The sequence below is a fragment of the Chelonia mydas genome, chromosome 1 (genome assembly GCF_015237465.2).
Source record: "Chelonia mydas isolate rCheMyd1 chromosome 1, rCheMyd1.pri.v2, whole genome shotgun sequence".
NCBI classification, from domain to species: domain Eukaryota; kingdom Metazoa; phylum Chordata; order Testudines; family Cheloniidae; genus Chelonia; species Chelonia mydas.
Window position 1 is genome coordinate 331319443 of NC_057849.1, and position 16131 is coordinate 331335573.

At 43.0% G+C, this 16131-nt stretch overlaps 1 protein-coding gene across 1 annotated transcript in view; it reads right to left on the minus strand.

Annotated features, from left to right (window-relative positions):
* The window catches only part of ELAPOR2 (endosome-lysosome associated apoptosis and autophagy regulator family member 2), a 141721-nt gene that overhangs the window by 72144 nt on the left and 53446 nt on the right, over positions 1-16131 (minus strand). The window contains exon 2 of the mRNA XM_037889266.2: positions 3462-3582. Within this exon, the coding sequence (XP_037745194.1) occupies positions 3462-3582 (121 nt within the window). The remainder of the gene's footprint in view (positions 1-3461; positions 3583-16131) is intronic.

The following is a 16131-nucleotide window of genomic DNA, read 5'->3' on the forward strand; positions in this document are numbered from 1 at the left end:
CTTTGCCTCTGAATCTTGTCCTATGGCCCTTGCAGTATGACACAGTCAAAGGGATATGCAAGGGACTCCACAAAATGGCAGCCTAAATGTCAATGTGCTGGCCCAGCATAGGGCAGGAGCTAAAATGCCAGGTGGAATCACGCTAATGTTACCCCTGTTTCATTCTGTTTTCTGTTGTTGAGCCAAAAACCTCATGGCAGTAATTACAGCCGCTGCTTCTACTTGCTCTGAGTTGATATGGAAACATTCCCAGACAAGGTGGCAGTATGGAGCCTTGAGTGGCCGCAAATAAGTAGTTGCTATTTCAGCACACTAGCGGGGTGCAGGAAGTGATTAACCGTGTTCAATAGTTGTTTTGAAGCTGTGCGTTTATTAAGGGCAGATGTTCCTGAATGTACACACATGCCCCCCTTAGTTAGAAGCTGAAAGCTCCTTGCCAATCAGTAGCGAGTTCAATCAGGGGTACAAAACTGTCAGCCATTTGAGCACCAGTCAGATCCAGCCCTGCCCTGCAGAGAGAAGATAGGGCTGCCATGGATAACCAGACTGAATCCGTAGACTGGATCTCAATACTGGATCCTGTAATTTTACAAAACTCATTGGGATTGAGAAAACACCGTAAAGGAGGAATCGCAGACTGGAGGCCAGATGTCTTTGTGAGCTATATTACATCATTGAATCAAAGACACCATGCCAGCCTAACAGCTATAGTAATGGTCAGTTTTTTCTTATTCAAAGTTGTGTTTGTGCTCAATATCATGGATGCTAAAACAGTTGGTTATGTGATACAACTAAATGATTTATCTTGTTGTAAATGGGTGAGCCTATGTGATAGCAGAAGATCTCTGGTTATCAGAAGTCCCAATATCTGCACATTTTTGTGAGATTTAAAAAAAAATATTTATATATATATATATATAAAATAGGGCTTAGGCCCTCTGTTATATTATTCATTTTAAAGGAACATTAAAAAAACGCTAGTTAGTGATGTTAGTTTAGCTAGGCTGCATTGTAACTGCTGTGCTGTAACAGTTTATCTATGATAAAGACTGGTACTGGATTCCTAAGAAGAAAAACGAAGTGAACACCATTATAATTTCTACTTTTAGTATTTAAAAGGTTCTTATAGAAAATCCAGCTGTAGTTTCTCACGAAGATATGAATTCCAGGTCTCTGCAAATACTTTAAGTCAGAGGAGTTCTGTAGCACAGAATTGGTAAGCATTTTGACTTAGCTCCCCTCTATGTAGGTTACACTAACTTTGTAGAATGTCCAGAAAGACACAGCATGAGTTTCTCCTACTTACAGTATTTTTTGGACAGGCCTTGGGAAAGAATAGTACTAGACCGGTGTGAAGAGAGGGGTCATACCTATCTAAAAGCCATTGATTATTTTTCTAGATGTGTTGAAATTCTATTTACAGACTCATAGAAATATAGGACTGGAAGGGACCTCGAGAGGTCATCTAGTCCAGTCCCCTGCACTCAGGCAGGACCAAGTAAATGTAGACCTTCCCTGACAGGTGTTTGTCTAACCTGTTCTGTAAAACTTCCAGGATAGGGATTCCACAACCTCCCTTGGAAATCTATTCCAGAATTTAACTATCCTTATCCTTACAGGATGCAAGTCTGAGAGGTGCCAAATCTAAGAAGTCTTTAGCCATCAGAATTCAGTCAGAAGTTTATCAAAGTTAAAACAGGAGACCTACCACAGAGAAAAGCAAATGAACACAAAAACTGGACAATACCAGCTGTTCTCACTGAACGGAGCGGCATCCTGAGATCCTATAAAGCTGAGACTGATTGAAGTACTCAGTAATGGAATATAGGGGAAAACAAGTGGCATATCCAGCTGGTTCCCAACCTGGTTGAGTTACTGTGTGATCCTAGCAGCAATGCTCCAGGAGGGAGATAATCCAGTGGAGAAGAGTCCTAAATGCATTAAACAGGAGCCTGCACAGAAGCGTGAGCTACAGAGCTGTGGTTGCCTAAGTGGTGCTGTGACAGACTCATATAATCTCTAGATCAGCACAGAGGGGAACGTGTACCACATACTCACCTGTGGGTTACACATAGTAAAAGACAGTCCCTGTCCTACAGTCTAAATAAACAAGACAGGATTGGAAGGGAAACAAAAGCAGTGAGAGGGGGAAATGACTTATTCAAGGTAACATAAGAGGTCAGTGGGAGAGCTAGAAATCAGGCTGGATAAAAATCAATGATTTTTAAAAAATAATTTTAAAAATTGGATTTTTTTTCTTTATATTGGATTTTTTTGATAAAATGCTTTTTGAGGAAAAAACTTATCTAAAGATAGTTTTAATTAAGATACATTATAACTCAAAGATATCTCATCATGGAATAGGGATTTTAAATTTTAATTCTATATTATGAGACAATATATTCATGTAATGTTTAAGAAAAGTTTTGTAAATGAGTTCCAATAGTTCATGGATTAGGGACCCAATCTTATGGGGTTCCAGGGACTTCTGTATAGATTATTTAGGTTAATCTTTCTATCTACCCAATGGGACTCAGTGCTCAGTCTAGAAGATACTATCAGAGATGCTTAGTTTTGCAGTTCTCAAACTGTGGATTTGTGTCTCCAGAGGTAACATGCTTGTTAACAGCAAAAATATTTTAAAATAAATAAATAATATATAGAGGTGAGAAATAACAGACCTCAACTCTATTGTCCCTCTGCAAATTTGTGTACACAGAATCAATCCCTTACCTCTCTCTAAAAGTGCAAAGTTTCAAAAAATTCAATGAATAGAAGATTGTTGGGGACAGAATATCATCTGAATAAGGAGAAGAAGTCTGGAGATAAATGTGAGAAGCGAGGGACATATGCTTGTTTTGTTAAAATATTATAGGTTTGCTGTTGAAGAAAAAAATCCAGAATACTTAACATTGTTGTTTTAGTTAAATAAAACAATTTAAATGTCTGGTGATGTTCTCCTCCTAATACAGCATGGCAAGAAAATCCTCCAAATATTAATGATTAACCTGTTGAATTGGAGATAGTCCACCTCCCAGTGACTTCATAAATATCTGCTTCAGTTACCTTTGGTAAATGAAATAACCAAACAATCATTCATTAGCTGTAAAACTAATCAAAAAATTTTTGAAAATAAATCACTTTATAAATGTATAGTGTGTACCTTGTAAAAATGAAACCTACATCTATCTCTGAGTTGTGAAGAATATGTATTAAGGTTATAACAACCAACAAGAATGCACTTTTATGTAGAAAACCATGACTAAATCGAGTCTTCCTGACTAGTGATTTAAATCAAATCCACCCTGCTAGAAATAACACCCATCTCTTGAATCCCAGTCCAGTGCACTATCCAATAGCCCACATTGCGTCTCTAACTGATAATTAACCAGTGCCAATAGTTTATGCCAATGCAGTAACATTACTAATAAAGATCTGTAAAATGAAAAGTGCAAACGTACTGCATTCTTTTCCTTTCATGGGGTCAGGTAATCCAGAGCACTCCGCTGATGGATTTGGGACAGCCACCCTCCACCTGGATCCACTGCTGTCACATTCTGTGTATTCATAGTGGTAATCTGTCTGCAAATAATTACAAAGAGTCTCAGTTTCATCATAACATTTGCTCCTCCACTTAACCAGGATCGTTAATCAAGAATCCAGTATTTTGTCATTTCTGTTATAATCTACAACATATCATGCATAATTCCCATCACACTGTTCTCATTTATTTTCCATATTGCATGCACAAGTGTGCTAGGCAGTGTACGGCGCAAACAGAAGGATACTGGGGTGGGATTTTCAAAAGCACATAAGAGATTCAGAAGCACAAGTCCCATTGAAATTGTGCTCCCGGGTCATTGAAAATCCCACCCACTTTCCTTTCCCCAAACAACTTAGAAGGAGATTTGCAAAGCACACAAGCGATAAAAGAGGACGAGCCCCAGTGAAAGTCGGTGACTTATGCTCCTCAATCCTTTAGGTATTTTTGAAAATCTTCCCTTTACATTCTAATTGAGGCATGACCCTACGGGCCAGATTTCCAAAAGTGCTCATTTCCTGCCTAGGAACCCAAATAAGTGGCCATTCACTGCTGAGCTTATTTGGTAATCTGACCAGCAGTATCAAAATGTGAGCAGTTGGCTACGGAGCACTTTTGGAAATCTGGCCCTTACATAGGTGCCTAAATGAGAGCCGAACTCTTTTGAAAATCAGGCCTCAGTCGTGGGTGCTGAGCAATTGAAAATCTGACCCCTGAGCCCTTTGAAACCCTTCCCCAGTGAATAAAACAATAGGGTCAGGAAAGATCAGGGTCACAGTAACAAGATCACAGGATCACTCTATTTTGGTGTGGGCACATCTTGTAGACCCATGTAAGTGACAGGTTTATTTTTAGTGGTTATTTCATTTCATTTTAACTCACATCTTGTGGACTATGATCAGTGACAGGGAATCAGATTAATGATGGCATAGAAAAGGTACTTGCAGGAGGAATGGCACTCAGCTTCCACGAATTACAGCCCACACCACCCACACTAGTCCAGGCTGCCCTAAAGGTGATTCCTCCAGGCACACTGGCAGAGCATTGTGGGTAATCCTGCACCACTGCTTTCCATGATTCTCCACTGCACCAACTTTCCACTTGGTGAAGGAGAAAAGGGAAGGGATCAAGTGGCTTGTTGTGGCTCCCAGATTCCCAAGGCATAGAATCATAGAATATTAGGGTTAGAAGAGACCTCAGGAGGTCATCTAGTCCAATCCCCTGCTCAAAGCAGGACCAATACCAACTAAATCATCCCAGCCAAGGCTTTGTCAAGCCGGGCCTTAAAGACCTCTAAGGATGGAGATCCGTGCTGGCACAGACGTAGATTAGATCAGTGCCCAGATGCACAATTGTTTCACAAAGAAAAGAGTTGCAACTTTCCTTCCTGGTTACTTACAGAAAAACAAGCAGCACTGAGGTTTAATATCTCTGCTACTGTTACTGGGAATCTCCTGAAATCTTTGGACAATAATCCCATTCTATTTAACGTTATTAAAGTTTTTAGTATTTTACACAAAGCTGAAAGTAACAGTTTGATTTGCTTTAGAATAAATATCTTTGTGATACTTGAGGTTTCAAACAAAACATCAACAATGCATTAGAAACTATGGATTCAGGAAAATAGAATCATAGAATCATAGAATATCAGGGTTGGAAGGGACCCCAGAAGGTCATCTAGTCCAACCCCCTGCTCAAAGCAGGACCAAGTCCCAGTTAAATCATCCCAGCCAGGGCTTTGTCAAGCCTGACCTTAAAAACCTGTAAGGAAGGAGATTCTACCACCTCCCTAGGTAACGCATTCCAGTGTTTCACCACCCTCTTAGTGAAAAAGTTTTTCCTAATATCCAATCTAAACCTCCCCCATTGCAACTTGAGACCATTACTCCTCGTTCTGTCATCTGCTACCATTGAGAACAGTCTAGAGCCATCCTCTTTGGAACCCCCTTTCAGGTAGTTGAAAGCAGCTATCAAATCCCCCCTCATTCTTCTCTTCTGCAGACTAAACAATCCCAGCTCCCTCAGCCTCTCTTCATAAGTCATGTGCTCTAGACCCCTAATCATTTTTGTTGCCCTTCGCTGGACTCTTTCCAATTTATCCACATCCTTCTTGTAGTGTGGGGCCCAAAACTGGACACAGTACTCCAGATGAGGCCTCACCAGTGTCGAATAGAGGGGAACGATCACGTCCCTCGATCTGCTCGCTATGCCCCTACTTATACATCCCAAAATGCCATTGGCCTTCTTGGCAACAAGGGCACACTGCTGACTCATATCCAGCTTCTCGTCCACTGTCACCCCTAGGTCCTTTTCCGCAGAACTGCTGCCTAGCCATTCGGTCCCTAGTCTGTAGCGGTGCATTGGGTTCTTCCGTCCTAAGTGCAGGACCCTGCACTTATCCTTATTGAATCTCATCAGATTTCTTTTGGCCCAATCCTCCAATTTGTCTAGGTCCTTCTGTATCCTATCCCTCCCCTCCAGCGTATCTACCACTCCTCCCAGTTTAGTATCATCCGCAAATTTGCTGAGAGTGCAATCCACACCATCCTCCAGATCATTTATGAAGATATTGAACAAAACCGGCCCCAGGACCGACCCCTGGGGCACTCCACTTGACACCGGCTGCCAACTAGACATGGAGCCATTGATCACTACCCGTTGAGCCCGACAATCTAGCCAGCTTTCTACCCACCTTATAGTGCATTCATCCAGCCCATACTTCCTTAACTTGCTGACAAGAATGCTGTGGGAGACCGTGTCAAAAGCTTTGCTAAAGTCAAGAAACAATACATCCACTGCTTTCCCTTCATCCACAGAACCAGTAATCTCATCATAAAAGGCGATTAGATTAGTCAGGCATGACCTTCCCTTGGTGAATCCATGCTGACTGTTCCTGATCACTTTCCTCTCCTCTAAGTGCTTCAGGATTGATTCTTTGAGGACCTGCTCCATGATTTTTCCAGGGACTGAGGTGAGGCTGACTGGCCTGTAGTTCCCAGGATCCTCCTTCTTCCCTTTTTTAAAGATGGGCACTACATTAGCCTTTTTCCAGTCATCCGGGACTTCCCCCGTTCGCCACGAGTTTTCAAAGATAATGGCCAAGGGCTCTGCAATCACAGCCGCCAATTCCTTCAGCACTCTCGGATGCAATTCGTCCGGCCCCATGGACTTGTGCACGTCCAGCTTTTCTAAATAGTCCCTAACCACCTCTATCTCTACAGAGGGCTGGCCATCTCTTCCCCATTTTGTGATGCCCAGCGCAGCAGTCTGCAGTCATTAATCACCTGTAATACAAAATCTGCACACACAATTCTGCCCTCAGGAACACCTGGGCAGCCCTGTAGTCTCCTACATCGCTCCTCTTGTGTGCTCTAGAACTAGCTTTTCCAAGAAGCAAACAATAAAGGTGTCGAGAAATATCTTTTTAAAACTTGTTCTTGACATGACATAGGTAGATAACAGAACTCACCCATTATTACTGCTTTAATGGATTCACTTATTATTTAATATTTGTCTTCTAAATGATATAATGGAGAATAAGTCACCATTATCTCCTGAGCTTCAAGAGACATCAGTTTGTTGCAATTTCAAGACTATGGAATATATTCAATGTCCATTTCTCCCCTTTTCATATTATTTTCAAGAAAATAGGCCAGTGCTTCCTCACCTCCTTATTGAAATCTTCCTGTAGAGCAAGCCAAATATATAAATAACTTAAAGGTAATGGATTGAAACCATCTCATGGCTTATATCATGCATGGAAAATTCATTTACAGTCTGAATTAGATATCTGAGACAGGAATAAGAAATGGAAGAGGACATTTCAACCCTATAATTGTGTCTCACATCCTCAGATCTGATATGAAGCAAAAAATGAGATCAGCAAAATTATACAGAGCAGGTTTGGTGGCAGCCAACACATGTTGGTCTTGTAACATTTCTCCTAGGATAATTGAGTCACATTGTCTCAGTGTTAGCCCACCTTTAGGCAGTGGCAAAAATAATTTCTCGAGTAGAGAAAATGAATTAAAAATCATAGAAAGGTGATTTTCAGTGCTCATTCTGAAGGCAGGTGGAAAGTCACTGGTTGCCTGAGATCAATGGGCTAGCCCCTGCCCGTCCTGCAGAGACCCCTGTGGAAGGGGACAGGGCCAGATGCCTCATTAACTTTTCTGCAAAAGCTTTCTAGGACAGGTGGAGCCAATGCATTTCCCTCACCCTGACCTGCCCCACCACATGTGTGGAGAGCCAGACTGGTGGAGGACTTACAAAGGTCACCTGTAGGGATACAAAACTTAACTACAGGTTTCAGAGTAACAGCCATGTTAGTCTGTATTCGCAAAAAGAAAAGGAGTACTTGTGGCCTCTTAGAGACTAACCAATTTATTTGAGCATAAGCTTTCATGAAGTGAGCTGTAGCTCACGAAAGCTTATGCTCAAATAAATTGGTTCGTCTCTAAGGTGCCACAAGTACTCCTTTTCTTTTTGCGAAAACTTAACTAGTTTCCTAAAGCATCCTCTCTCTGAAGCATCTATCACAGAATTTATCAGTTTTCAAGTGAAAGACAACCCATTCTTGTATGTAAAAATTAATCTGAGTTCTTTCTGGCTCATACATTAATCACCTGTAATACAAAATCTGCACACACAATTCTGCCCTCAGGAACACCTGGGCAGCCCTGTAGTCTCCTACATCGCTCCTCTTGTGTGCTCTAGAACTAGCTTTTCCAAGAAGCAAACAATAAAGGTGTCGAGAAATATCTTTTTAAAACTTGTTCTTGACATGACATAGGTAGATAACAGAACTCACCCATTATTACTGCTTTAATGGATTCACTTATTATTTATTATTTGTATAGTCATAGCATGTAGGAGCCCAGTCATGAACTAGGGCAGTGCTGCGCTAGGTGCTGTATAAACACAGAATAAAAGGGCAGACCCTGCCCAAAGAGCTTAAAATCTAATAAGTATGAGACAAGAGACAACAAATGGAGACAGACAACACGGGAGTACAAAGAAACAATGAGACAAATTGGTCAGCATGACAGGCTATGATCTCTATACACAAGCAGACTAACCATTGCCAAGATGACAGACTACAAGGCCAGAAGGGATGATTGTGATTATCTAGTCTGACCTTCTGTATAACACAGGCCAGAGAACTGCACCAAAATAATTCCTTGAGCAGATCTTGTAAAAAAAAAAAAAAACATCCAAACTTGATTTGAAAATTGTCAGTGATGGAGAATCCACAATGACCCTTGGTAAATTGTTCCAATAGTTAATTACTCTCACCTTTTAAAATGTATGCCCTATTTCCAGACTGAATGTGTCTAGCTTCAACTTCCAGCCATATGCCTTTCTCTGCTAGATTGAAGAGGCCATTATTCATTATTTGCTCCTTGTGTAGATACTTACAGACTGTAATAAGTCACCCCTTAAGATTCTCTTGGTTAAGATAAATAGATTGAGTTCCTTCAGTCTACCACTGTAAGGTAGGTTTTCTAATCCTTTAATCATTCTCTTGGCTCTTCTCTGAACCCTCTCCAATATTTCACCAACCTTCCTGAATTGTGGGTACTAGAAGTGGACACAGTATTCCAGTAGTGGTCACACCAGTGCCAAATATAGAGATAAAATAACCTGAGATTCCTCTGTTTATGCATGCCAGTACTACATTAGCTCTTTTGGCCAAAGCACCACATTGGGAGCTCGTGTTCAGCTGATTATCCACCATGACCCCTATATCTTTTTCTGAGTCACTGCTTCCCAGGATAGAGTCCCCCATCATGTAAGTATGGCCTACATTCTTGGTTGCTAGATATATATTTTTACATTTAGCCATATTAAAACATAATTGTTTGCTTTTGCACCCAGTTTACCAAGCAATCCTAATTGCTCTGAATCAGTGACCTGTCCTCTTCATTATTTATCACCCGCCCAATTCTTGCATCACCTGCAAACTGCAAAGTTTTTTGTAGGCTTCATGGCAAAAGAGTTTTAAGGAGGGGTTTGCCTCTTTGATGTCCCTCAGTACTGTGCACTCTTAAATGTACCCTGATAAAAGTGCAGGGGACAGGACTAGATGATCTCTCAAGGTCCCTTCTATGATTCTATTAGAGCAGGGGTTCCCAAATTTTGTTTGCGGCTTGTTCAGGGTAAGCCCCTGGCGGGCTGCGAGAGGCTTTGTTCCAATAGTTAATTACTCTCACCTTTTAAAATGTATGCCCTATTTCCAGACTGAATGTGTCTAGCTTCAACTTCCAGCCATATGCCTTTCTCTGCTAGATTGAAGAGGCCATTATTCATTATTTGCTCCTTGTGTAGATACTTACAGACTGTAATAAGTCACCCCTTAAGATTCTCTTGGGTTTATTATTTTGTCTACGTGTGTCATAAATATAAAGGGAAGGGTAAACCCCTTTAAAATCCCTCCTGGCCAGAGGAAATCTCCTCTCACCTGTAAAGGGTTAAGAAGCTAAAGGTAACCTCGCTGGCACCTGACCAAAATGACCAATGAGGAGACAAGATACTTTCAAAAGCTGGGAGGAGGGAGAGAAACAAAGGGTATGTGTGTCTGTCTATATTCTGTCTTTGCCGGGGATAGACCAGGAATAAAGCCTTAGAACTTTTAGTAAGTAATCTAGCTAGGTACGTGTTAGATTATGATTTCTTTAAATGGCTGAGAAAAGAATTGTGCTGAATAGAATAACTATTTCTGTCTGTGTATCTTTTTTGTAACTTAAGGTTTTTGCCTAGAGGGATTCTCTATGTTTTGAATCTAATTACCCTGAAAGTTATTTACCATCCTGATTTTACAGGGGGGATTTTTTTTTTATTTCTATTTACTTCTATTTCTATTAAAAGTCTTTTTGTAAGAAAACTGAATGCTTTTTCATTGTTCTCAGATCCAAGGGTTTGGGTCTGTGGTCACCTATGCAAATTGGTGAGGCTTTTTATCCAACATTTCCCTGGAAAGGGGGGGGTGCAAGTGTTGGGAGGATTGTTCATCGTTCTTAAGATCCAAGGGTCTGGGTCTGTAGTCACCTAGGCAAATTGGTGAGGCTTTTTACCAAACCTTGTCCAGGAAGTGGGGTGCAAGGTTTTGGGAAGTATTTTGGGGGGAAAGACGTGTCCAAACAGCTCTTCCCCAGTAACCAGTATTTGTTTGGTGGTGGTAGCAGCCAATCCAAGGACAAAAGGGTGGAATATTTTGTACCTTGGGGAAGTTTTGACCTAAGCTGGTAAAGATAAGCTTAGGAGGTTTTTCATGCAGGTCCCCACATCTGTACCCTAGAGTTCAGAGTGGGGGAGGAACCTTGACAACGTGTATATACTTCTATGCTATTAATTAAAGAGCAATGTTGTTTTAGAATCCTGTGCCAAGTCTTCCTGTCTGTTGCCTTTCCGATCATGTGCCCCTGAGGAGGCAAACTGTAAACCCAGAGTATCCACATGCCTATAGTTCTGGGACAGGATGTCCTAAATCTATGGGGGAGTCTGAGGGATCGGCACTAATCCCAGGAGCTAGGCAGGCAGACTGTGGGTTCCGAGCTCCCAGGTGAGGGTGCTAAACAGAGGATCTGCACCCAGAGTGTGAGCCTACAGCCCTAGCCAGGGATAGTACAGGCTCAAGAGGTTTAAAGTCCACAGTGGGAACCAGACAGGCAGCTCTATCAGGGCTCTGCATGTGTGTGTGCGACAGTGATCCGCTCTGTCCAAAAGTGCTATTGCACTAGAGTCTATGGAATCTTTTAGACCTAGTCCCCCACCTCCCTGACCTCATCTGTCCTTCCTGTGCAGTTTATAGCTAGATATTACGGCATCTCACATTCAGCTATGTTTGCTTTTAAAGCGTCTCACATTTATAGTCTTTATATTTGGCAATGTGCCTATTTCTCTTTTACGCCATAGACTGACACCTTGTTACTTTTCTGGGATTTACCTCCAGGAGCTGAACCGGTCCCTCCTCCAGGTCAGTTATCATTTCCATCCCTTCTTTTTATGGGTGGCACATTTGGCTTGAATTTCAGGTATTAAGATTGTGTTTCAATATGAAAATATCTCCCAGTATCTACTGAAAACCCACTGTAGGGTTACGGAAAAAAAAATTCTAAATGGAAGACTGATTCTGGTTGGTTTCTTGGAAAAGCACCAGTGTGTAAGGTCTGCAACATTAAATTTCAATGACAGATTAATAGCAACTGGGGCAGTGCAGCCAAAAAAGTAGGCTTATTCACTCCACGCTCTTCATTTATTTCACTCTACACTGAATTTTACCTTGTTCTCAACGGAGGGTTAGTGAAGTCATATCTGTATATTATAAGGCAACATATTTAAGGATGTTATAAGAATCTCTCTGACAAGCATACGCCTTCTTTGATGGACCCTATGTACTGGCAAAAAGAAACCCTTGTGCGCAATCTCTGACGCCAGTGGTGCTAGCGCAGAGCACTAATGGGGCATAAAACACTGCCCGGTGGATGCACGTGGGAGCATCTCAGAGCAGCAGAGAACGGAGCCTTGTGGCGCAATCTGTACCTCAGGCTTTGTTCTGAAATCTAGAGCTCAACGTCCACACTGGATAAAATACTCCGGTCCATGATGCACCCTCTTTAAAAAGGCTGAGTTTTAATAGTGTGATGTCTTGAAACTTACTCGGGAGAGAGGAAGAGCAAAGAATTAAAACAGGAGGCTCAGTTCGCTGAGAGTCAGCTCCAGCATCTGCTGTTGCACACCCTGGTGGAGGAATGTCGGCATGGAGGATAGCATTATAGGACGTGCCTCTCCAGCATGCCCCCTTGTGGCCTGTCATGGCCCTGCAGGCACACTGCACTCAACGCCCCTTGGGTCTTTTCAATTATCCAAACCAGATTAGTTCAACCTCTCCTTGCAAGTCTGGTTTATTCACTCATTCTGGAGAGAGTAACTCACTTATTTAGCTGCTCTGTGCCTATGTAAGAGTCCTAGTCAGTTTCCTCCTCTGTCCAGGAGATTCCACCACTTCTCCAAGGGCTGGGTTGTAAGTCAGACAATCCCTCTGTCCCGCTCCTTAAGACAGGAGCCTCCTCGCTCTCCTCCTTGGGGCAGCAGTTGTAATTTGGGCTAGATGTAGAGCCTCAAGCAGCTTCTCCCCCAGCTGGCCCTTTTCCCAATCAGTCCTTCCACTCTCAGGCAAGGGGGGGTTCAGCATGCAGACCCTCCCCTTTAGCAGTCCTGCCACTGTCTTCTCCCTGCTAACTCCGGACCCTGCAGGAGCCTTCTTACTTCCTGCAGCAGTTCCAGGCATCTGCCCTGCTGTGAAGGAGGGAGCCAGCATTTATGTTGGGCCCTTCTCCCACCTCATTCCTTATTGGCTGGGTAAGAGGGAGACCTACCCCTACGCTCTCTGCAATTCTCCAAGTCCTAAAGATACAGTAACAAGATTCCTTCTAAATGCTACTTCTTCCTGGGACCCCTTTACTCTCTCCCCATATCTCCTCAGGCTTTGTGTATCAGACCACCCCCTAGTCTCTTAAAGGGCCACACCATATGATAGGGACTGACCAGTAGGCAGTACTGCCCTTAAGAGGCAGACTACCCTGTCACAGCTAGTCAATGTGGCACAAGGCAACCATAATCCCTGCTGCACTGGGAGGCCCACAGCTAGATAGTGCCACTCGACAAGTGCTTTGTCCAGGGAGCGGGGCTTGGCCAGCAGACTCAGAGGGTGCACTGATTCAGCATGCCCCCTGTACAGTCTGTCAAATGGGCTCCTGTGATCTTGTGTCTACAAGTGGCTGGCTTGGTGGAACCCCTAGGGAGGGCAGTGGTGAGAATATCAGATCATAAGAATGGCCATGTTGGATCAGCCCAATGGTCCAACTAGCCCAGTGTCATGTATTCTGATAGCGGCCGGTGCCAGATGCCTCAGAGGGAATGAACAGAACAGGGCAAGTTATTGAGTGACCCATCCCCTGTTGTCCAGTCCCAACTTCTGGCAGTCAGAGGTTTAGGGACACCCGGAGCATGGAGTTACATCCCTGACCATCTTGGTAATAGACACTGATGGACCTATCCTCCATGAACTTCTCTAATTCATTTCCTGAACCCAGTTATACTTTTGGCCTTCACAGCATCCCCTGGCAGCGAGTGCTACAGGTTGACCATCTGTTGTGCGAAGAAGTACTTCCTTATGTTTCTTTTAAACCTGCTGCCTATTAGTTTCATTGGGTGATCCCTGATTTGTGGGTTATGAGAAGGGGTAAATAACACTTCCCTATTCACTTTCTCCGCACCAGTCATGATCTTGTAGACCTCTCCCATAGCCCCCTCCAGTCGTCCCTTTTCCAAACTGAACACTCCCAGTCTTTTTAATCTCTCCTCATATGGAAGCTGTTCCATACCCCTAATCATTTGTGTCATAGGCGCTGACTCCGTGGGTGCTCCCGACCGAGCACCCATAGGCTGGAGCACCCACAAAGAAAAATTGGTGGGTGCTCAGCACTATTTCCCCTTGTTTTTTCCTACCCCCCCCCCAGACGTTCTTGTTAAACCCTGGATTTGTGCTGGAAATGGCCCAACTTGATTATCATACACATTTTAAGGAGAGTGATCACTTTAGATAAGCTATTACCAGCAGGAGAGTGGGGTGGGAGGAGGTATTTTTTCATGCTTTGTGTGTATAAAAAGATCTTCTACACTTTCCACAGTATGCATCCGATGAAGTGAGCTGTAGCTCACGAAAGCTTATGCTCAAATAAATTGGTTAGTCTCTAATGTGCCACAAGTACTCCTTTTCTTTTTGCGAATACAGACTAACATGGCTGTTACTCTGAAACCTACCCACAGTGACTCCAAGATCTTTCTTGAGTGCTAACAGCTAATTTAGATGCTTTCATTTTGTATGTATAGTTAGGATTATATTTTCCAGTGTGCATTACTTTACATTTATCAACATTGAATATCATCTGCCATGTTGCTGCCCAGTCACCCAGTTTTGTGGGATCCCTTTGTAGCTCTTCACAGTCTGCTTTGGACTTAACTAACTTGAATAATTTTGTATCTGCAATCTTTGCCACCTCACTGTGTTTACCCCTTTTTCCAGACCATTTATTAATATGTTGGACAATCTCTGCCCTCCCTCATTGGTGGATTCCCTCTAAGATACAGCTTCACATGCTACATTGAAAGAAGCCAGGTAAATATCTAGATCAGCGGTTCGCAAACTTTTCCATAATGAGACCAACCAAGAATCACTTTCCATCCAGCTGGGATCTAGCCAGGATCCTGCCCCCATTTAACAATATGAAGAGGGGTGGAAGGTCACGACCCCTTGACACCACTGGGGTCATGACCCTCAAAGTTGAGAAACCTTGATCTAGACATACAGGGTGAATCAAGTCCAGAAGCCATAAATGTTACCAAATCTATAAGGATTTATAGTGAAAAGAGCCTCTCTATTCTCAGCAGGCTGCTTTGCTCATCTTACCTTCTGACCACATAGGGCAAGGAGCCAGAGTAAGCTGCCATCTTACCTGCCACACTGTTATTGTAACACAATTCACCCCAAGAATGCTGTTTTTTCCTTCCCTTTGCAGGGTGCATGAATTTGTGTTACCTGTTTCATAAATATTTTTGCTGAGCTTAATCCAATTAAGTGTACCCTGTGCTATTAAAAGATACAGTTTGCCAAAAGGGGCATCCATAATCTTTAGAGACCCAGGAGCTATCTATATTTACATGTGAAATAGGGATTAGCTGTGCATTAAAAAAGCCTCTTGGAGGAAAGAACAAAGTCAGAGGGATTAGTGGAGATTTCGACCTAGTCAAACACCCTAGTGATCCCTCCGGACTGAAAGGGAGAAAACACTTTCACCCCCTTTGTGCACAAGGATGTGATATCCCAAAGGATCACAGAAATCAGAGAAGGGGAAAAGACTCATTGGGTCACCCCAGTCCACCATTTGCCTGCCAGGTCAGGATCGTTCCCTGCAATGTACTGTGTAGTGCTCTGTGCAGTCTAGTTTTAATGTATCCAGGGATGAGGCTTCCAACATTTCCCAACAGGAGACTATTTCACCTGTTACTTGGGGCTTGTCTACGTGGAGAGCTAGCACACAGCATGCTGGGTGTGACTCTATAGCACACAAGCCCTCCATACACTAACTGGCCATGTGGACCCACCAGAGGTTCCGTAGCACACTTTGACATACCGTACTCCCGTTTCAAACTACAGAACTTCTAGTGTGTGGCAGCAGGGTCCACACGGGCAGTTACCGTGCGGCAGGCTGGCGCTCTGCAGATTCGCACACTGCCTTGCTGTGGACAACTCCCTATGTGGACAAGCTCTGATAGGTTTTATATGTTTTTCCTGCTATTCAGGGCCTGGAAGGGGAGATGCAGATGCTCAGTTCCTCTCAGGATCCAGCCTTCTTTCCTTAATTTCATCCCATTACTCCTAATTATAGCCTCTTGTGCAGTAAATATTTCCTCCTCCCACTTTGTGTTTACACTCTCCCCTGTTTGTGAATGAGCAGCATATCCACCCTTAGCCACAACATACAGATTTAGGGCCTGATCCGGGAGATGTTTTTCACATGGAGTAGTTC